Here is a 22977-nt window from a genome sequence, read left to right as displayed (position 1 = left end):
CACTGGTGTCCTGTCCCTGTCACTATGGTGTCACCCTTCTGACCCATACACTGGTGTCCTGTCCCTATGGCGTCACCCTTCTGTCCCATACACTTGTGTCCTGTCACTATGGTGTCACCCTTCTGTCCCATACACTGGTGTCCTGTCACTGTCGTGTCACCCTTCTGTCCCATACACTTGTGTCCTGTCACTATGGTGTCACCCTTCTGTCCCATACACTTGTGTCCTGTCCCTATGGTGTCACCCTTCTGTCCCATACACTTGTGTCCTGTCACTATGGTGTCACCCTTCTGTCCCATACACTGGTGTCCTGTCACTGTCGTGTCACCCTTCTGTCCCATACACTTGTGTCCTGTCACTGTCGTGTCACCCTTCTGTCCCATACACTTGTGTCCTGTCCCTATGGCGTCACCCTTCTGTCCCATACACTGGTGTCCTGTCACTGTCGTGTCACCCTTCTGTCCCATACACTTGTGTCCTGTCCCTATGGTGTCACCCTTCTGTCTCATACACTGGTGTCCTGTCACTGTCGTGTCACCCTTCTGTCCCATACACTGGTGTCCTGTCCCTATGGTGTCACCCTTCTGTCTCATACACTTGTGTCCTGTCACTGTCGTGTCACCCTTCTGTCCCATACACTGGTGTCCTGTCACTGTCACTATGGCGTCACCCTTCTGTCTCATACACTGGTGTCCTGTCACTGTCACTATGGCGTCACCCTTCTGTCTCATACACTGGTGTCCTGTCACTGTAGTGTCACCCTTCTGACCCATACACTTGTGTCCTGTCCCTGTCACTATGGTGTCACCCTTCTGTCCCATACACTGGTGTCCTGTCCCTGTCACTATGGTGTCACCCTTCTGACCCATACACTGGTGTCCTGTCCCTATGGCGTCACCCTTCTGTCCCATACACTGGTGTCCTGTCCCTGTCACTATGGTGTCACCCTTCTGACCCATACACTGGTGTCCTGTCACTATGGTGTCACCCTTCTGTCCCATACACTTGTGTCCTGTCACTATGGTGTCACCCTTCTGTCCCATACACTGGTGTCCTGTCACTGTCGTGTCACCCTTCTGTCCCATACACTTGTGTCCTGTCACTGTCGTGTCACCCTTCTGTCCCATACACTTGTGTCCTGTCCCTATGGTGTCACCCTTCTGTCCCATACACTGGTGTCCTGTCACTGTCGTGTCACCCTTCTGTCCCATACACTTGTGTCCTGTCACTGTCGTGTCACCCTTCTGTCCCATACACTTGTGTCCTGTCCCTATGGCGTCACCCTTCTGTCCCATACACTGGTGTCCTGTCACTGTCGTGTCACCCTTCTGTCCCATACACTTGTGTCCTGTCCCTATGGTGTCACCCTTCTGTCCCATACACTTGTGTCCTGTCCCTATGGCGTCACCCTTCTGTCCCATACACTTGTGTCCTGTCCCTGTCACTATGGTGTCACCCTTCTGTCCCATACACTGGTGTCCTGTCACTATGGTGTCACCCTTCTGTCCCATACACTTGTGTCCTGTCCCTGTCACTATGGTGTCACCCTTCTGTCCCATACACTTGTGTCCTGTCCCTATGGCGTCACCCTTCTGTCCCATACACTGGTGTCCTGTCACTGTCGTGTCACCCTTCTGTCCCATACACTTGTGTCCTGTCCCTATGGTGTCACCCTTCTGTCCCATACACTTGTGTCCTGTCCCTATGGCGTCACCCTTCTGTCCCATACACTTGTGTCCTGTCCCTGTCACTATGGTGTCACCCTTCTGTCCCATACACTGGTGTCCTGTCACTATGGTGTCACCCTTCTGACCCATACACTTGTGTCCTGTCACTATGGTGTCACCCTTCTGTCCCATACACTTGTGTCCTGTCACTGTCGTGTCACCCTTCTGTCCCATACACTTGTGTCCTGTCACTATGGTGTCACCCTTCTGTCCCATACACTGGTGTCCTGTCACTGTCGTGTCACCCTTCTGTCCCATACACTTGTGTCCTGTCACTATGGTGTCACCCTTCTGTCCCATACACTTGTGTCCTGTCACTATGGTGTCACCCTTCTGTCCCATACACTGGTGTCCTGTCACTGTCGTGTCACCCTTCTGTCCCATACACTTGTGTCCTGTCCCTATGGTGTCACCCTTCTGTCCCATACACTTGTGTCCTGTCCCTATGGCGTCACCCTTCTGTCCCATACACTTGTGTCCTGTCCCTATGGTGTCACCCTTCTGTCCCATACACTTGTGTCCTGTCACTATGGTGTCACCCTTCTGTCCCATACACTGGTGTCCTGTCCCAATGGCGTCACCCTTCTGTCCCATACACTTGTGTCCTGTCCCTATGGTGTCACCCTTCTATCCCATACACTTGTGTCCTGTCACTATGGTGTCACCCTTCTGTCCCATACACTTGTGTCCTGTCACTGTCACTATGGTGTCACCCTTCTGTCTCATACACTGGTGTCCTGTCACTGTCACTATGGTGTCACCCTTCTGTCCCATACACTTGTGTCCTGTCACTATGGTGTCACCCTTCTGTCCCATACACTTGTGTCCTGTCACTATGGTGTCACCCTTCTGTCCCATACACTGGTGTCCTGTCACTGTTGTGTCACCCTTCTGTCTCATACACTTGTGTCCTGTCCCTATGGCGTCACCCTTCTGTCCCATACACTTGTGTCCTGTCACTGTCACTATGGCGTCACCCTTCTGTCTCATACACTGGTGTCCTGTCACTGTTGTGTCACCCTTCTGTCTCATACACTTGTGTCCTGTCACTGTCACTATGGTGTCACCCTTCTGTCCCATACACTGGTGTCCTGTCACTGTTGTGTCACCCTTCTGTCTCATACACTTGTGTCCTGTCCCTATGGCGTCACCCTTCTGTCCCATACTCTTGTGTCCTGTCACTGTCCCTATGGCGTCACCCTTCTGTCCCATACACTTGTGTCCTGTCACTGTCGTGTCACCCTTCTGTCTCATACACTGGTGTCCTGTCACTGTTGTGTCACCCTTCTGTCTCATACACTTGTGTCCTGTCCCTATGGCGTCACCCTTCTGTCCCATACACTTGTGTCCTGTCACTGTCACTATGGCGTCACCCTTCTGTCTCATACACTGGTGTCCTGTCACTGTTGTGTCACCCTTCTGTCTCATACACTTGTGTCCTGTCCCTATGGCGTCACCCTTCTGTCCCATACTCTTGTGTCCTGTCACTGTCACTATGGTGTCACCCTTCTGTCTCATACACTTGTGTCCTGTCACTGTCGTGTCACCCTTCTGTCCCATACACTTGTGTCCTGTCCCTATGGCGTCACCCTTCTGTCCCATACACTTGTGTCCTGTCCCTGTCACTATGGTGTCACCCTTCTGTCCCATACACTGGTGTCCTGTCCCTGTCACTATGGTGTCACCCTTCTGTCCCATACACTGGTGTCCTGTCCCTGTCACTATGGTGTCACCCTTCTGTCCCATACACTTGTGTCCTGTCACTATGGTGTCACCCTTCTGTCCCATACACTGGTGTCCTGTCACTGTCGTGTCACCCTTCTGTCCCATACACTTGTGTCCTGTCACTATGGTGTCACCCTTCTGTCCCATACACTTGTGTCCTGTCCCTATGGCGTCACCCTTCTGTCTCATACACTGGTGTCCTGTCACTGTCGTGTCACCCTTCTGTCCCATACACTTGTGTCCTGTCACTATGGTGTCACCCTTCTGTCCCATACACTTGTGTCCTGTCCCTATGGCGTCACCCTTCTGTCTCATACACTGGTGTCCTGTCACTGTCGTGTCACCCTTCTGTCCCATACACTTGTGTCCTGTCCCTATGGTGTCACCCTTCTGTCCCATACACTTGTGTCCTGTCACTATGGTGTCACCCTTCTGTCCCATACACTGGTGTCCTGTCACTGTCGTGTCACCCTTCTGTCCCATACACTTGTGTCCTGTCACTGTCGTGTCACCCTTCTGTCCCATACACTTGTGTCCTGTCACTATGGCGTCACCCTTCTGTCCCATACACTGGTGTCCTGTCCCTATGGCGTCACCCTTCTGTCCCATACACTTGTGTCCTGTCCCTGTCACTATGGTGTCACCCTTCTGTCCCATACACTGGTGTCCTGTCCCTGTCACTATGGTGTCACCCTTCTGACCCATACACTGGTGTCCTGTCCCTATGGCGTCACCCTTCTGTCCCATACACTTGTGTCCTGTCCCTGTCACTATGGTGTCACCCTTCTGTCCCATACACTGGTGTCCTGTCCCTGTCACTATGGTGTCACCCTTCTGACCCATACACTGGTGTCCTGTCCCTATGGCGTCACCCTTCTGTCCCATACACTTGTGTCCTGTCACTATGGTGTCACCCTTCTGTCCCATACACTTGTGTCCTGTCACTGTCGTGTCACCCTTCTGTCCCATACACTTGTGTCCTGTCACTGTCGTGTCACCCTTCTGTCCCATACACTTGTGTCCTGTCACTATGGTGTCACCCTTCTGTCCCATACACTGGTGTCCTGTCCCTATGGCGTCACCCTTCTGTCCCATACACTTGTGTCCTGTCCCTGTCACTATGGTGTCACCCTTCTGTCCCATACACTGGTGTCCTGTCCCTGTCACTATGGTGTCACCCTTCTGACCCATACACTGGTGTCCTGTCCCTATGGCGTCACCCTTCTGTCCCATACACTTGTGTCCTGTCACTGTCGTGTCACCCTTCTGTCCCATACACTTGTGTCCTGTCACTGTCGTGTCACCCTTCTGTCCCATACACTTGTGTCCTGTCACTGTCGTGTCACCCTTCTGTCCCATACACTTGTGTCCTGTCACTGTCGTGTCACCCTTCTGTCCCATACACTTGTGTCCTGTCACTATGGTGTCACCCTTCTGTCCCATACACTTGTGTCCTGTCCCTATGGCGTCACCCTTCTGTCCCATACACTTGTGTCCTGTCACTATGGTGTCACCCTTCTGTCTCATACACTGGTGTCCTGTCACTGTCGTGTCACCCTTCTGTCCCATACACTTGTGTCCTGTCCCTATGGTGTCACCCTTCTGTCCCATACACTTGTGTCCTGTCACTATGGTGTCACCCTTCTGTCCCATACACTGGTGTCCTGTCCCTATGGCGTCACCCTTCTGTCTCATACACTGGTGTCCTGTCACTGTCGTGTCACCCTTCTGTCCCATACACTTGTGTCCTGTCCCTATGGCGTCACCCTTCTGTCCCATACACTTGTGTCCTGTCCCTATGGCGTCACCCTTCTGTCCCATACACTTGTGTCCTGTCACTGTCGTGTCACCCTTCTGTCCCATACACTTGTGTCCTGTCCCTATGGCGTCACCCTTCTGTCCCATACACTTGTGTCCTGTCCCTATGGTGTCACCCTTCTGTCCCATACACTTGTGTCCTGTCACTATGGCGTCACCCTTCTGTCCCATACACTTGTGTCCTGTCCCAATGGCGTCACCCTTCTGTCCCATACACTTGTGTCCTGTCCCTATGGTGTCACCCTTCTGTCCCATACACTGGTGTCCTGTCACTGTCGTGTCACCCTTCTGTCCCATACACTGGTGTCCTGTCACTGTCGTGTCACCCTTCTGTCCCATACACTTGTGTCCTGTCACTGTCACTATGGTGTCACCCTTCTGTCCCATACACTTGAGTCCTGTCACTGTTGTGTCACCCTTCTGTCCCATACACTTGTGTCCTGTCCCTATGGCGTCACCCTTCTGTCCCATACACTTGTGTCCTGTCACTGTCCCTATGGCGTCACCCTTCTGTCTCATACACTGGTGTCCTGTCCCTGTCACTATGGTGTCACCCTTCTGTCCTATACACTTGTGTCCTGTCCCTATGGCGTCACCCTTCTGTCCCATACACTTGTGTCCTGTCACTGTCCCTATGGCGTCACCCTTCTGTCCCATACACTGGTGTCCTGTCACTGTTGTGTCACCCTTCTGTCTCATACACTTGTGTCCTGTCCCAATGGCGTCACCCTTCTGTCCCATACACTTGTGTCCTGTCACTGTCACTATGGTGTCACCCTTCTGTCTCATACACTTGTGTCCTGTCACTGTCGTGTCACCCTTCTGTCCCATACACTTGTGTCCTGTCCCTATGGCGTCACCCTTCTGTCCCATACACTTGTGTCCTGTCACTGTCACTATGGTGTCACCCTTCTGTCTCATACACTTGTGTCCTGTCACTGTCGTGTCACCCTTCTGTCCCATACACTTGTGTCCTGTCCCTATGGCGTCACCCTTCTGTCCCATACACTTGTGTCCTGTCACTGTCACTATGGTGTCACCCTTCTGTCTCATACACTGGTGTCCTGTCACTGTCGTGTCACCCTTCTGTCCCATACACTTGTGTCCTGTCCCTATGGCGTCACCCTTCTGTCCCATACACTTGTGTCCTGTCACTGTCACTATGGTGTCACCCTTCTGTCTCATACACTGGTGTCCTGTCACTGTCGTGTCACCCTTCTGTCCCATACACTTGTGTCCTGTCACTATGGTGTCACCCTTCTGTCCCATACACTGGTGTCCTGTCACTGTCGTGTCACCCTTCTGTCCCATACACTTGTGTCCTGTCACTATGGTGTCACCCTTCTGTCCCATACACTGGTGTCCTGTCACTGTCACTGTTGTGTCACCCTTCTGTCCCATACACTGGTGTCCTGTCCCAATGGCGTCACCCTTCTGTCCCATACACTTGTGTCCTGTCACTATGGCGTCACCCTTCTGTCCCATACACTGGTGTCCTGTCACTGTCGTGTCACCCTTCTGTCCTATACACTGGTGTCCTGTCCCTGTCGTGTCACCCTTCTGTCCCATACACTTGTGTCCTGTCCCTATGGCGTCACCCTTCTGTCCTATACACTGGTGTCCTGTCACTGTCGTGTCACCCTTCTGTCCCATACACTGGTGTCCTGTCCCTGTCCCCATGGCGTCACCCTTCTGTCCCATACACTTGTGTCCTGTCACTATGGCGTCACCCTTCTGTCCCATACACTGGTGTCCTGTCACTGTCGTGTCACCCTTCTGTCCTATACACTTGTGTCCTGTCACTGTCGTGTCACCCTTCTGTCCCATACACTGGTGTCCTGTCCCTGTCCCCATGGTGTCACCCTTCTGTCCCATACACTTGTGTCCTGTCACTATGGCGTCACCCTTCTGTCCTATACACTTGTGTCCTGTCACTGTCGTGTCACCCTTCTGTCCCATACACTGGTGTCCTGTCCCTGTCCCCATGGCGTCACCCTTCTGTCCCATACACTTGTGTCCTGTCACTATGGCGTCACCCTTCTGTCCCATACACTGGTGTCCTGTCACTGTCGTGTCACCCTTCTGTCCTATACACTGGTGTCCTGTCCCTGTCGTGTCACCCTTCTGTCCTATACACTTGTGTCCTGTCCCTATGGCGTCACCCTTCTGTCCCATACACTGGTGTCCTGTCACTGTCGTGTCACCCTTCTGTCCCATACACTGGTGTCCTGTCCCTGTCGTGTCACCCTTCTGTCCTATACACTTGTGTCCTGTCCCTATGGCGTCACCCTTCTGTCCCATACACTGGTGTCCTGTCACTGTCGTGTCACCCTTCTGTCCCATACACTTGTGTCCTGTCCCTATGGCGTCACCCTTCTGTCCCATACACTGGTGTCCTGTCACTGTCGTGTCACCCTTCTGTCCCATACACTGGTGTCCTGTCCCTGTCGTGTCACCCTTCTGTCCCATACACTTGTGTCCTGTCCCTATGGCGTCACCCTTCTGTCCCATACACTGGTGTCCTGTCACTGTCGTGTCACCCTTCTGTCCCATACACTTGTGTCCTGTCCCTATGGCGTCACCCTTCTGTCCCATACACTGGTGTCCTGTCACTGTCGTGTCACCCTTCTGTCCCATACACTTGTGTCCTGTCCCTATGGCGTCACCCTTCTGTCCCATACACTGGTGTCCTGTCACTGTCGTGTCACCCTTCTGTCCCATACACTTGTGTCCTGTCCCTGTCACTATGGCGTCACCCTTCTGTCCCATACACTGGTGTCCTGTCACTGTCGTGTCACCCTTCTGTCTCATACACTGGTGTCCTGTCACTGTCGTGTCACCCTTCTGTCTCATACACTGGTGTCCTGTCCCTGTCCTTATGGTGTCACCCTTCTGTCCCATACACTGGTGTCCTGCCCCTGTCCCTATGGTGTCACCCTTCTGTCCCATACACTTGTGTCCTGTCCCTGTCCCTATGGTGTCACCCTTCTGTCTCATACACTGGTGTCCTGTCCCTGTCACTATGGTGTCACCGTTCTGTCCCATACACTTGTGTCCTGTCCCTGTCACTATGGTGTCACCGTTCTGTCCCATACACTTGTGTCCTGCCCCCTCTCTGTCCCATACACTTGTGTCCTGCCCCCTCTCTGTCCCATACACTTGTGTCCTGCCCCCTCTCTGTCCCATACACTTGTGTCCTGCCCCCTCTCTGTCCCATACACTTGTGTCCTGCCCCCTCTCTGTCCCATACACTTGTGTCCTGTCCCTATGGTGTCACCCTTCTGTCCCATACGCTTGTGTCCTGTCCCTGTCACTATGGTGTCACCCTTCTGTCCCATACACTTTTCTCCTCTCACTGGTGTCACCCTTCTGTCCCATACACTTGTGTCCTGCCCCCTCTCTGTCCCATACACTTGTGTCCTGTCCCTGTCACTGTCGTGTCACCCTTCTGTCCCATACACTTGTGTCCTGTCCCTGTCACTGTCGTGTCACCCTTCTGTCCCATACACTTGTGTCCTGTCACTATGGTGTCACCGTTCTGTCCCATACACTTGTGTCCTGTCCCTGTCACTATGGTGTCACCCTTCTGTCCCATACACTTTTCTCCTCTCACTGTTGTCACCCTTCTGTCCCATACACTGGTGTCCTGTCACTATGGTGTCACCGTTCTGTCCCATACACTTGTGTCCTGCCCCCTCTCTGTCCCATACACTTGTGTCCTGTCCCTGTCACTGTCGTGTCACCCTTCTGTCCCATACACTTGTGTCCTGTCCCTGTCACTGTCGTGTCACCCTTCTGTCCCATACACTTGTGTCCTGTCACTATGGTGTCACCGTTCTGTCCCATACACTTGTGTCCTGTCCCTGTCACTATGGTGTCACCCTTCTGTCCCATACACTTTTCTCCTCTCACTGTTGTCACCCTTCTGTCCCATACACTTGTGTCCTGTCACTATGGTGTCACCGTTCTGTCCCATACACTTGTGTCCTGTCCCTGTCACTATGGTGTCACCGTTCTGTCCCATACACTTGTGTCCTGCCCCCTCTCTGTCCCATACACTTGTGTCCTGCCCCCTCTCTGTCCCATACACTTGTGTCCTGCCCCCTCTCTGTCCCATACACTTGTGTCCTGCCCCCTCTCTGTCCCATACACTTGTGTCCTGCCCCCTCTCTGTCCCATACACTTGTGTCCTGCCCCCTCTCTGTCCCATACACTTGTGTCCTGCCCCCTCTCTGTCCCATACACTTGTGTCCTGCCCCCTCTCTGTCCCATACACTTGTGTCCTGCCCCCTCTGTCCCATACACTTGTGTCCTGCCCCCTCTCTGTCCCATACACTTGTGTCCTGCCCCCTCTCTGTCCCATACACTTGTGCCCTGCCCCCTCTCTGTCCCATACACTTGTGCCCTGCCCCTGTCACTATGGCGTCACCTCTGTCCCATACACTTGTGTCCTGCCCCCTCTCTGTCCCATACACTTGTGTCCTGTCCCTGTCACTATGGTGTCACCCTTCTGTCCCATACACTTGTGTCCTGCCCCCTCTCTGTCCCATACACTTGTGTCCTGCCCCATCTCTGTCCCATACACTTGTGTCCTGCCCCCTCTCTGTCCTATACACTTGTGTCCTGTCCCTGTCACTATGGTGTCACCCTTCTGTCCCATACGCTTGTGTCCTGTCCCTGTCACTATGGTGTCACCCTTCTGTCCCATACACTTTTCTCCTCTCACTGTTGTGTCACCCTTCTGTCCCATACACTTGTGTCCTGTCACTGTTGTCACCCTTCTGTCTCATACACTTGTGTCCTGTCACTGTTGTGTCACCCTTCTGTCTCATACACTGGTGTCCTGTCACTATGGTGTCACCGTTCTGTCCCATACACTTGTGTCCTGCCCCCTCTCTGTCCCATACACTTGTGTCCTGTCCCTGTCGTGTCACCCTTCTGTCCCATACACTTGTGTCCTGTCACTATGGTGTCACCGTTCTGTCCCATACACTTGTGTCCTGCCCCCTCTCTGTCCCATACACTTGTGTCCTGCCCCCTCTCTGTCCCATACACTTGTGTCCTGCCCCCTCTCTGTCCCATACACTTGTGTCCTGCCCCCTCTCTGTCCCATACACTTGTGTCCTGCCCCCTCTCTGTCCCATACACTTGTGTCCTGCCCCCTCTCTGTCCCATACACTTGTGCCCTGCCCCTGTCACTATGGCGTCACCTCTGTCCCATACACTTGTGTCCTGCCCCCTCTCTGTCCCATACACTTGTGTCCTGTCCCTGTCCCTGTTGTGTCACCCTTCTGTCCCATACGCTTGTGTCCTGTCCCTGTCACTATGGTGTCACCCTTCTGTCCCATACACTTTTCTCCTCTCACTGTTGTGTCACCCTTCTGTCCCATACACTTGTGTCCTGTCACTGTTGTGTCACCCTTCTGTCTCATACACTGGTGTCCTCTCACTGTCGTGTCACCCTTCTGTCCCATACACTTGTGTCCTGTCACTGTCGTGTCACCCTTCTGTCTCATACACTGGTGTCCTGTCACTGTCACTATGGTGTCACCGTTCTGTCCCATACACTTGTGTCCTGCCCCCTCTCTGTCCCATACACTTGTGTCCTGTCCCTGTCGTGTCACCCTTCTGTCCCATACACTTGTGTCCTGTCACTGTCACTATGGTGTCACCGTTCTGTCCCATACACTTGTGTCCTGTCCCTGTCACTATGGTGTCACCGTTCTGTCCCATACACTTGTGTCCTGCCCCCTCTCTGTCCCATACACTTGTGTCCTGCCCCCTCTCTGTCCCATACACTTGTGTCCTGCCCCCTCTGTCCCATACACTTGTGTCCTGCCCCCTCTCTGTCCCATACACTTGTGTCCTGCCCCCTCTCTGTCCCATAAACTTGTGCCCTGCCCCTGTCACTATGGCGTCACCTCTATGTCCCATACGCTTGTGTCCTGCCCCCTCTCTGTCCCATACACTTGTGTCCTGCCCCCTCTCTGTCCCATAAACTTGTGCCCTGCCCCTGTCACTATGGCGTCACCTCTATGTCCCATACGCTTGTGTCCTGCCCCCTCTCTGTCTCATACACTTGTGTCCTGCCCCCTCTCTGTCCCATACACTTGTGTCCTGCCCCCTCTCTGTCTCATACACTTGTGTCCTGCCCCCTCTCTGTCCCATACACTTGTGCCCTGCCCCTGTCACTATGGCTCCACCCCTTAGTCCCTTATCTCTAATATTCCTTCTGACAGCTTGGTGTCATTGTAACCTCCCTACCGCTCTTGCCCCAAGGACACCTTGGAATATAGGAAGAAACAGCGTCCTCTGAAAATCCGCATGTTGGATGGTACAGTGAAGACCGTGATGGTTGATGACTCCAAGACCATGAGTGACCTTCTGATGACCATTTGTGCCCGTATCGGTAAGAGAGGACGTTGTACTGCGTAGGTCCTGTTATGTCATGTCTGGCATCCAGTGATGTCACCACAAGGACTTCTGTCACATGCTCTGTGGTAGTGGCTGGAAGTGCAGGATTTCCTCTTCAGGGTCCATAGGTCACATTGGGGTTTACCGGAGCACCGACAGTCCCAGGATAAGTGTACCGTGTCCCCCTTATATCCTCCCTCTATGCCCACGTAAGAAAAACCACCTTTGTGGAAAACTAATTTATGTTGACCATGTACACGTCGACCTTACACGTGTGACAACCTTCTGTGAATGTCGACCCAGAGACCGCATACCTTATCCATTTCCAGTAGCAGAATGCTCCAAATGGGAGTTGGCGCCTTCTGCAGACACTTATGTTGCACGCTTAGTCCGTGCGTCTACTCTTCCTAACCAGTCGGCATATTCATTAGAAGATGCCACAGACCGGAAACCAGAAACAAATCTTAAAACCATTTTTCGCAGTCATGGATGGTTACTAGACCGGCGGCAGTGGGTGCAGCATGGGGCGGTTGCTAGACCGGCGGCAGTGGCTGCAGCATGGGGCGGTTGCTAGACCGGCGGCAGTGGCTGCAGCATGGGGCGTTTGCTAGACCGGCGGCAGTGGCTGCAGCATGGGGCGGTTGCTAGACCGGCGGCAGTGGCTGCAGCATGGGGCGGTTGCTAGACCGGCGGCAGTGGCTGCAGCATGGGGCGGTTGCTAGACCGGCGGCAGTGGCTGCAGCATGGGGCGGTTGCTAGACCGGCGGCAGTGGCTGCAGCTTGGGGCGGTTGCTAGACCGGCGGCAGTGGCTGCAGCATGGGGCGGTTGCTAGACCGGCGGCAGTGGGTGCAGCATGGGGCGGTTGCTAGACCGGCGGCAGTGGGTGCAGCATGGGGCGGTTGCTAGACCGGCGGCAGTGGGTGCAGCATGGGGCGGTTGCTAGACCGGCGGCAGTGGCTGCAGCATGGGGCGGTTGCTAGACCGGCGGCAGTGGCTGCAGCATGGGGCGGTTGCTAGACCGGCGGCAGTGGCTGCAGCATGGGGCGGTTGCTAGACCGGCGGCAGTGGCTGCAGCATGGGGCGGTTGCTAGACCGGCGGCAGTGGCTGCAGCATGGGGCGGTTGCTAGACCGGCGGCAGTGGCTGCAGCATGGGGCGGTTGCTAGACCGGCGGCAGTGGCTGCAGCATGGGGCGGTTGCTAGACCGGCGGCAGTGGCTGCAGCATGGGGCGGTTGCTAGACCGGCGGCAGTGGCTGCAGCATGGGGCGGTTGCTAGACCGGCGGCAGTGGCTGCAGCATGGGGCGGTTGCTAGACCGGCGGCAGTGGCTGCAGCATGGGGCGGTTGCTAGACCGGCGGCAGTGGCTGCAGCATGGGGCGGTTGCTAGACCGGCGGCAGTGGCTGCAGCATGGGGCGGTTGCTAGACCGGCGGCAGTGGCTGCAGCATGGGGCGGTTGCTAGACCGGCGGCAGTGGCTGCAGCATGGGGCGGTTGCTAGACCGGCGGCAGTGGCTGCAGCATGGGGCGGTTGCTAGACCGGCGGCAGTGGCTGCAGCATGGGGCGGTTGCTAGACCGGCGGCAGTGGCTGCAGCATGGGGCGGTTGCTAGACCGGCGGCAGTGGCTGCAGCATGGGGCGGTTGCTAGACCGGCGGCAGTGGCTGCAGCTTGGGGCGGTTGCTAGACCGGCCGCAGTGGCTGCAGCATGGGGCGGTTGCTAGACCGGCGGCGGTGGCTGCAGCATGGGGCTTGGAAAGCAGATACACACTTTATAAAGGCTTTAGAAGATTTGCCTTTCACAGGGGAGCTTCTGTTTGGTTCGTAGTTAGACCAAATTGTGTCCACTATAGTGGCCTCTTAGTCGGCATCCTTGCCGTCTTCTTCTACTACTAAACCAAGCCGGTCTTTTTGGATCCAAGGAAAAGCAAAAGGACAATCCTTACCAAGATAAAAGTCTTCAAGTAAAGGCTCCAAGCCAAAGGCCAAACGATCCTGGGCAGCAGCAAGGTGTCCGCCTCAAAAGTCTGACGATAAAACATCTGCCTGAAGCCCCGGGCCTCTCCTTAGGGACTCTCAAAGTGGGAGGCCGTCTTCTTCAGTTTGCGACCCAATGGTGACAATCCACCACAAACACATGGGTTCTAGACGTGGTCTCCCAAGAGTACACTATCATTTTCCACAGATGACACCGTCATATATTATTTTACATGAATCTTCCTTCAGACCCAATCAAAGCAACTCACTGTGCAGTCCATTAATTTCTGGCTGCAGGGGTCATCATTCCAGTCCTTGCAGCACAACGGGAGATGGGTTTATTACTCAACCCTTTCCCTAGTGGCATTGCCCAATTCTCAATCTGAAATCGCTCTACAGGTTTATTCTGGCTCCCAAGTTCCACTCTGAGGTAAACCGATTTTATGGCTTCATTGGACATTCAGGATGCTTGTCTCCGGCGGCCATGTTCTCTCTCTTGGCACCGTCTGACATTCTGCTGGAGACTCTTTATTGGGGCTGTATGCTCCTGAAAGGCTACACCTAGGCGATCCTGGTGTCCGTCCTGCTACAAGCTCTACCCAGCCTGTGAGTTACAGTGGGGATTTTGAGCTAGGTGAAGACAGTTTGGTCTGTATTCAAATCAGGGCTATATCGCTCCCTGTCTACATACCATAGCAGTCTCCTATCCAGTGTTTCTACCTGTCAGAACTATACCTACTCTCTAGCTGTGTGTGGTAGTGTGTAGTTATTATTGTCATGTATACTATCATGGCAGGAGTTGCTTGTAAACAAATATACACAGGCTTCTGAGGGCATGTTACTCTGTGATAAATCCTCAGGTAACCCCCCTATGGTACAAACCCCTGTGGATACCCCTCCTGCTTGGGCATCCCAGCTTACAGATATTATGTCCCGCTTATCCTCTGAGCTTACAACTTCTAAGGAGGATAGAGAGACTTCAAGAAATCAGTGATTTATCCTCTGCTGTGGAAGGTCTAAGTAGAGCCTTGGCTCCAGCATCCAATTCTAAAGCAGTAAACCCCCCCTTTTACAAAGGAAGAGGTTGCTTCCACAGAGTACGGAATTGGATGACTGACAATATGCCAGAGCTTGAGGAGGGTGAATTTGAGGAGGATTTACCGGCTATAGACCCACATGAGCCTGAACAAGCCTTTCAGGGGTTCGAAGATTTAATTGAAATGCTCAAAATTGCCTGTAATATAACTGACGGAGCAGATGCTCCTGTTTGCCCTTCCCTTTTTGGGAAAAAACAAAAGCAATCTTCCACTTTCCCTCTGGCGGAGGAATTGGATGACCACGTAGTACAGGGCTGCAATCGTGCAGACAAAAATGTCAGACTCTTCGTAGGTTAATGACAAATTATCCTTTACAGCCTGAGGGCAGGAAAAAGGTGGAGGTCCCTCCGGTGGTTGACTCCTCAGTTTCACAACTGTCAAAGAAGACGGTCCTTCCGGTCCCAGGTGCCACTACCCTTAAGGACACCTCAGACCGCAAGTTGAAACTAACATTGAAAAATATTTTTTCAGCTGCTGGCGTATTGCAGTGTCCGGCCCAGGTCCTCTGCTGGGTTAATAAGGCCATGGGGCCTGGGCCTCACAAATTTAAAAGAAATACGTGACGGTTCTGATCTTGCGTCTATTGTTCCACTGACTGAACATATCCATGAGGCCTCTGCATTTTTGATGGAGGCTTCGTCTGACATTTTGATAGTAGCAGCTAGAATTTCTGTGCTCTCCTTATCAGCTCGCAGTGCTCTTTGGCTCTGCCAATGGCAAGAGGATTCTGAGTGTAAGAGAGCAGTCGAGGCCTTGGCCTTTCCTGGGGAGGTCCTGTTTGGCCTGAGCTTGACACGTGGATATTCCAAGCTACAGGAGGTAAGTCTCATTTCTCTTTCGTCCAGTGCGGTGACACAGCTTCACCTTGGAGATGTAGTAGGGTCCGCAGGAGCCAGGCACCGATAGCTGAAGCTTTTCCCTTGACTGCAGGCTCCTCCCCTTCTGCATTCCCAGCATGCTCCAGTTCGTTTTAGGTGCCCACAGGAGTGGGTGCTTGGCTGACAGGCTGCTGCTGCAGCCGGCTTTTTTCTTGATTTTTCACTAGTTAGTGAGGTTTTTATTGTTTTATTAACTTAGTGTTACTGCAGGTTTTTCCCAGTGTGTGGCTTCTGACAGAAGCACAGCACACTGAGAGCGCGGCAGAGGCTGATAGAAGCGTGTCCTGTCAGCGCTCTGTGTGCAGGGGTGGGCTGTCTGCACCCTCTGCACAGCGCTTAACCCTAGCTCTGCTGGGGGTTGCCTGGGCCCTGGGAGCGCTCTGGAACCGGCTCCTTACAGAAGGGGATCGTGGGGGAAGGACCTCCTGCGATGGCGCCCGCCATCTTGAAAGGGCTTACAGTCTGAAATCCCTCCGGGGAAGTGAAGACTGTTACAGGTGTCCAGCGCTGCTGGATGACTCCAAGTGATCCCAGGAAGAAGGGGAGGCACTAGGAGGTGAGGAGACTACACTGGGGGAGCGGCTAAAGGGGGTAAAAGGCGCCAAACAAGGCTTCCTACCCCGCTGAAGCAGGGACTTGGTCCCTTCCTCTCTGTGTGTGGGCGCCACTTTCTCCACACAGTGTGAGCTGAAAGCTGGTCTGGTCACGCTGCTGCACACAGTCTGACGTCTCCTGGAAGCGCTGCCCCTGCTGAGACTTGGAAAGTCACAGAACACAGCCAACAGACAGATAAGTGCCACTGTTTACACTGTTTGGTACTTTTGCTTGACATTGTGCACCGTGGGTTAATCATGGCTGACACGTGTGATGATGATGCTGTTGCTGTGGGGGGGGGGGGGGGGGGGAGCGCTGGACATGTCTTTAAACTGCACTATTTGCGGGGTTAATTACTCATGTGAACAGATGGACCAAGGGGTGGCCTGCCCTGCTTGTAAGTCTGTGCCTGGGGGGTCACTTGCTGAGCGCGAGCCAGCGTGGGCTGTGTCTTTGGGAAGGTCTATGAATGCCCTGGTAGAGGCATTAAATAGACAGAGGAACAGTTTGAGGTCTCCTGGTCCCAGTTCTTCCTCCCAGTGTTCAGTGGGGTCCATTGCCCCTGCGCAAGGGGACCCCATGTTGTTGCAGGTTGTTCAGGACACCGCTCAGGGGGTGCAAAAAATGAATGCACTCATGGAAAAGTTTGCTAGAAATCCTGATAGTCCTTCCTCTAGGCAGCCGATTGCTGCACCATCTTTGCTGGCTGATTCAGATGATGATGGTGTGTGTGCAGAGGAATCTGCTGATCATAGGGAAGAGGCTGATGTCTCTGTCCCTGGCATTTGGGATCTTATACTGGCTGTTAGACAGGCTTTAGACTTGTCAGAAGAGGATAGAGTGCAGGCTCAGTGCATTTTTTAAAGGATGCGCAGAGAAGCTGTTACTTTCCCCTCAGACCCCGGTATGGTCTCATTGTTCGGGGAGGCTTGGAAAGCACCTGACAAAAAGGTGGCTATGTCCAAGAGATATGCAAACATGTATCCCATGCTGGAAGAGCATGTTAAATTGTGGGAGAAAGTCCCATTAGTGGATGCCCCGGTGGCGAGGTTGTCCAAGGCAACAGCGTTGCCAGTACAGGGTTCGGCTGCGTTTAAGGACCCGGAGGATAAAAAAGTGGAAGGTTGCCTGAAAGCAGTATTTGAGGGAGTGGGATTCACGCTCCGCCCCATTATTGCCTCTGCTTGGGTAGCAAAAGCTATGAATAAGTGGGCTGAGGCCCTGGGAGATCAGCTGCGGCCTGATTCTGAGGCCTTTATCCTAGCAGAAAAACTCAGGTGTGCTGCTGAGTACATCTCTGAGGCTGGGGAGGAGGGCGCTAAAATGGCGTCCAAGGTTTCCGCCACTTCTGTGTCAGCCAGGCGTGCTCTTTGGCTAAAAGCTTGGGAGGCTGACAGTGATTCCAAGAAGGCCCTGGAAACCCTTGAGTTTAAAGGGGAACTTCTTTTTGGTTCTGAATTAGAAGCCATTATTAAACAGGCCACGGGTGGAAAGAGCACTTTTCTCCCTACCGCCGCTAAGCCCTCAGGCTCTAAGTTTGGGGAGTTTAAACCTTCTTTTCGATCCTCCTTTCGTGGAGGAGCCTCTGGAAAGGGGCAAGCAGGAAGAGGTAGATTCCAGGCAGGTAGAGGTAAAACTACCAAGTCCAGATTTGGTCCCTTTAGTAAGAGACAGGGGTCCAAGGGAGAGGATAAGTCCTCCGCATGACGGGGTTCAGGCTCCCCGTTCTGGCATCAGAGTGAGGGGTCGCGTCCTGCAGTATGGGGACTTGTGGGACATTCCAACATCCGACCCGTGGGTTCTGTCCATTGTCAGAGGGCTACCGGATAAATTTCAGGGGGAATCCTCCAAAGAGATTCTTACCTACCCCTTTGCCAAGGGAGGCCAGAGCACGCAGACTCCTGTTGGAGGCGGCATTGGCGCTCAGGGTAAAGGGAGTTGTGGTCCCAGTTCCTCAGGAGGAACGCAAGAAAGGGTTTTATTCAATCCTGTTCTTAGTACCCAAGCCAGACGGGTCAGTCAGACCCATTCTAAATCTCAAATCCTTGAACCAACACTTATGGGTTGATCATTTCAGGATGGAGTCCCTGCGCTTAGTGCTTGGCAGCATAGAGCCAGGGGAATTTTTAGCATCAGTGGACATCCAGGATGCGGATCTCCACATTCCAATTGCCAAGGAGCATCAGTCCCTCCTGCGCTTTGCAATAGGGGACACCCATTTACAGTTCCAGGCCTTACCCTTTGGTCTGGCAACAGCACCGAGGGTATTCACAAAGGTGATGGCGGTCATGGCTGCGTCATTAAGACTCAGGGGGATTGTGATTATCCCTTACTTGGACGACCTGCTGTTCAAAGCAGAGTCAGAGGACAAGTTATTGGAACATCTGTCTGTGGCAACAAAATTCTTGCAGGAAATGGGTTGGGTTCTAAATCTACCCAAGTCTCGTCTAATTCCGTCTCAGAGACTGTTGTTTCTGGGAGTAATACTAGACACCCATTTACACAGGGTTTTCTTGCCGGAGTCCAAAGCAAAGGACATCCGCCAGTTAGTCCTCCTTTTACTAAGAGATCAGAGGCCCAGTGTCTGGCAGGGGGTGAGACTGCTGGGCAAGATGGTAGCGACCTTCGAAACACTGCAATATGCCAGGTTTCGTTCCAGAACCTTTCAGTGGAACATTCTATCCTGTTGGTCGGGGAATGCAAAAACTATGAAGCAAGAAAGTTTGTTGCTTTCCCAGGAAACAAAGGAATCCTTAATCTGGTGGATGGACATAGAGACTCTGCAGCTCGGGCGGTCTCTTCGGTCCTGGGACTGGGTGGTAGTAACTACTGATGCCAGTCTCAGGAGTTGGGGAGCAGTTGCTCTTCATCTTCGGTTGCAGGGCCTTTGGTCACAACAGGAGTCCAGACTCCCAATAAACATTCTAGAGCTGCGGGCTGTCTGGAAGACTCTTTTGCAGGCCGAGGATTGCTTGAAGGGCCTGCCGATAAGAATTCAATCAGACAACGCCACGACGGTGGCTTACTTGAACCATCAGGGCGGGACTCGCAGCAGGATGGCTATGCGGGAAGTCTCGAAGATCTTTACATGGGCGGAATGCAACATTCCGGCTCTATCTGCTGTCTTCATTCCGGGGATCCGGAATGTGGAAGCGAACTTTCTCAGCAGGGAGGACCTGCGGGAAGGGGAATGGTCTTTGCATCCGGAGGTATTCCAAGAGCTTGTGCATCGCTGGGGGCTCCCCGAGGTGGACTTAATGGCGTCCAGGAACAACTGTCAGGTTCCGAAGTTCTGCTCCAGGATCAGGGACCCGGTTGCTTGGGCAGTAGATGCCATGACGGTTCAGTGGACATTTCACCTGGTTTATGTTTTCCCTCCGTTTCCTATGATACCGAGGGTGTTACGGAGAGTGCGGTCACAGCAGGTGCATGCCATTCTGATTGCACCAAACTGGCCCAAGAGGTCATTGTACTCAGACATTCTGAGGTTGTCGGTGGAGTCTTGGCCTCTTCCTCTACGTCAAGATCTGCTAAGGCAAGGGCCGTTTCTCCACCAGGGCCTCGCTCGGCTCAGTTTGACGGCGTGGTGTTTGAGACCTCCTTATTAAGGAAGAAAGGGCTTTCAGATGCAGTGATTCAGACTATGCTTCGGGCTCGAAAGCCAGTCTCAGCTGCAAATTATCACAGGGTGTGGAAGATCTACATCAGGTGGTGTGCGCGTCAGAAGGTTCACACCTCCAGGTTCAGAGTTTCTAGATTGCTGGAGTTTCTACAGGATGGATTCTCTTCTCTGCAGTCTTTGAAAGTACAACTTTCTGCCTTATCCATTTTTTTCCAGAAAAGAATTGCTTTTCTGCCAGAAGTCCAGACCTTTTTACAGGGTGTGACCAGGTTAAAACCACCTTACAGGCAGCCGGTGGCACCGTGGGATTTATCTTTAGTTTTATCTGTGTTACAGGGTTCCCCGTTTGAACCTCTTAGGTCGGCCGACCTGAAGTATGTGATTTGTTGGCGATTGCCTCGGCTAGGCGTGTGTCAGAGTTGGGAGCGTTGTCCTGTAAATCTCCACACTTAATTTTTCGTGAGGATAGGGCTGTGCTTAGAACAGTACCTAAGTTTTTACCAAAAGTGGTATCCTCCTTTCATTTAAACCAGGAGATTGTTCTCCCGGTGTTTTCCCCCCAGAAGGGGCCAAAAATAGGGACAACTTGAGAAAGTTGGACGTAGTTCGCGCCTTGCGAATTTACGTGGACAGGGTAAAGGATGTCCGCAAGTCAGATCTGTTGTTGGTCTTGTTTGATGTGCATAAGAGAGGTTGGCCTGCTTCTAAGCAGACTATTGCCAGGTGGCTTAGGTCAGTAATTGCCTTTGCTTACACCAAGGTTGGTAGACCTGTTCCTTCTAGGATTAATGCACATACCACCAGGTCAGTAGCTTCCTCTTGGGCAGTGCGTCATGGGGCTACAGCGGAGCAGTTGTGCAGGGCCGCCACATGGTCCTCTGTTCACACCTTTACCAAATTTTACAGGTTTCATGAGTTCGCGTTGGAGGACGCCTCATTTGGACGGCCAGTGTTGAGAACTGGCGGTCTGAGCGTGCCCTCCCATAATACCGGCTCGTGAACGTCCCAAGGTGAAGCTGTGTCACCGGACTGGACGAAAGAGAAAAGGGGATTTTTGTAAGAACTTACCGTTCGAACCCCTTTCTCTAAGTCCAGTCCGGTGACACAGCGATCCCTCCCCTATGCTCAGTAAGTCATGCCGTGCATGTACTGTCATGTTATGGTAATATGATAGTGCATATGTGATGACAGGCATTGTACTAAGTAGTGTATCCTAGTGTGCTTTTTAAGTTTGAACTGGAGCATGCTGGGAATGCAGAAGGGCAGGAGCCTGCAGTCAAGGGAAAAGCTTCAGCTATAGGTGCCTGGCTCTTGCGGACCCTCCTACATCCCAAGGTGAAGCTGTGTCACCGGACTGGACTCAGAGAAAGGGGTTCGAACGGTAAGTTCTTACAAAAATCCCCTTTTTTCTTCCTTCTGCAGCACCTCCACCTCCTCGTAGAACTCTACAGGGACCCTCCTTTCGGTCCTTTCACCCTCCAAGTAGATTCAGAGGACGCTCCAGGTGTTGTGCTCCAGCACACAGAGGTTCCAGAGGATGTGGAAGAGGCGCCTCTTCAACCACACTGGACACTAAGCTCTTCACCAAGCCCACAGCATGACGGTCTTCCTTCCCTTCTGGGGGATCCGAGGGTGGGAGCTCAGCTACGGGACTTCAGTCATGTCTGGCTTCAGTTTTGTCAAGATTCATGGGTTCATCAGCACCTCAGATCTTCACCAAGGTCATGGCGGTGATGATGGAGGTTCTCCGCCCTCAAGGCATGACGATTATCCCTTATTTGGATGACCTCTTGCTGAAGGGTCTCTCAATGGAGGCCTTAATGTCCAATATCCTTCTCCCTCAGAAGACCCTCATAACTCATGGGTGGATTCTGACCTTTGTAAAGTCCCAGCTTCAACCCACTCAACGCCTCCTATTTCTAGGCATGATTCTGGACATTGTACAGATGAAGGTGTTTGTACCATCAGACAAGGTCCATTCCTTGCAGACCTTGGTCAGATTGGTTTTTCATTGGCGACAGGTGTCAGTACACCTCTGTACCAGACTCCTGGGAAAAATGGTGGCTACATTTGAAGCTGTTCAATACGGTAGTTTCCATCCTCTGCCTTTTCGGTTGCCCCGCCTTCATCAGTGGTCGGGTTACACCTACATCTTCAACAGATGGTGACTCTATCTACTCGAGCACGCCTTTCTCTACTGTGGTGAATCAACTCCGCCAACCTACAAAAGGGCAGGAGATTCGCGATGTGGGACTCGACCCTTCTCACCACGGATGCCAGTCTACGGGGTTGGGGAGTGGTCACCCTGGACCACCAGTTTCAGGGCATATGAATGAAGCAGAGCGGTTTATTATGCCCTGCTTCAAGCGAGACGGCTTCTTCAGGGCAGGGCAATTCGCTTCAAATCCGATAACTCCACGGCCATCGCTTACATCAACAAGCAAGGCGGCACTCGCCGCCGAGCTGCCATGAAGGAGGTGAGCCATCTTTATACCCAGATTGGACAATTGGGAGACCGACTTCCTGAGTTGGCAGGATGTATATCAGGGAGAATGGTGTCTCCATCCTCCATCCACCTTATTTCAGAAGTTGGTACGTCATTGGGGGCGCCCTCAGGTAGACTTGATGGAGTCTCGACACAATTATCAGCTTCCCACGTACTTTGCCCCAACTCGAGATCCACAGCCTGTTGGGGTGCCCACTCTGGTCGTTCCCGTTGATTCCTCGCTTCAACGCATATGGAGAGAGTGCGTCACAGCCTTTCTGGTTGTGCCGGACTGGCCTCGCCGGTCCAGGTACACCAGTCTGACATCACTGCTGATCGATGAGCCGTGGCCTCTACCTCTACCTCTTCAGGACGACCTTCTCAGCCAAGGACCCTTCGTCTTCCCAGACTTGGATGTCTTCATTTGACGGTGTCGTTGCTGTGAAGTCCATCCTAAAGCGTGCAGGAATTCCCAGATACCTAATATAATGCGGGCCAGAAAGGAGGTCACCTCACAACACTATTGGAGGTCTTATGTGTCCTGGTGTGAGGGTCGTGGTGTTTCCACCACCCTGTTTAAGAAGGCTAGACTCCTTCTGTTCTTGCAGGCTGGTCTGGCCTCTAGTTTGAAGCTGGGTTCCTT

General features: G+C 53.0%; 1 protein-coding gene across 1 annotated transcript in view; it reads left to right on the top strand.

The window, feature by feature from the left end:
- Window positions 1-22977, top strand: part of LOC146024876 (talin-1-like) — a 69086-nt gene that overhangs the window by 32970 nt on the left and 13139 nt on the right. The window contains exon 4 of the mRNA XM_083155484.1: window positions 11550-11679. Coding sequence (XP_083011610.1) covers window positions 11550-11679 — 130 coding nt within the window. The remainder of the gene's footprint in view (window positions 1-11549; window positions 11680-22977) is intronic.

Source organism: Crinia signifera, chromosome 1 (genome assembly GCF_055691185.1).
Source record: "Crinia signifera chromosome 1, ASM5569118v1, whole genome shotgun sequence".
Lineage (NCBI taxonomy): Eukaryota > Metazoa > Chordata > Amphibia > Anura > Myobatrachidae > Crinia > Crinia signifera.
The sequence above is the reverse complement of the archived record's forward strand: the minus strand, read 5'-3'. Positions and strand labels throughout refer to the sequence as shown.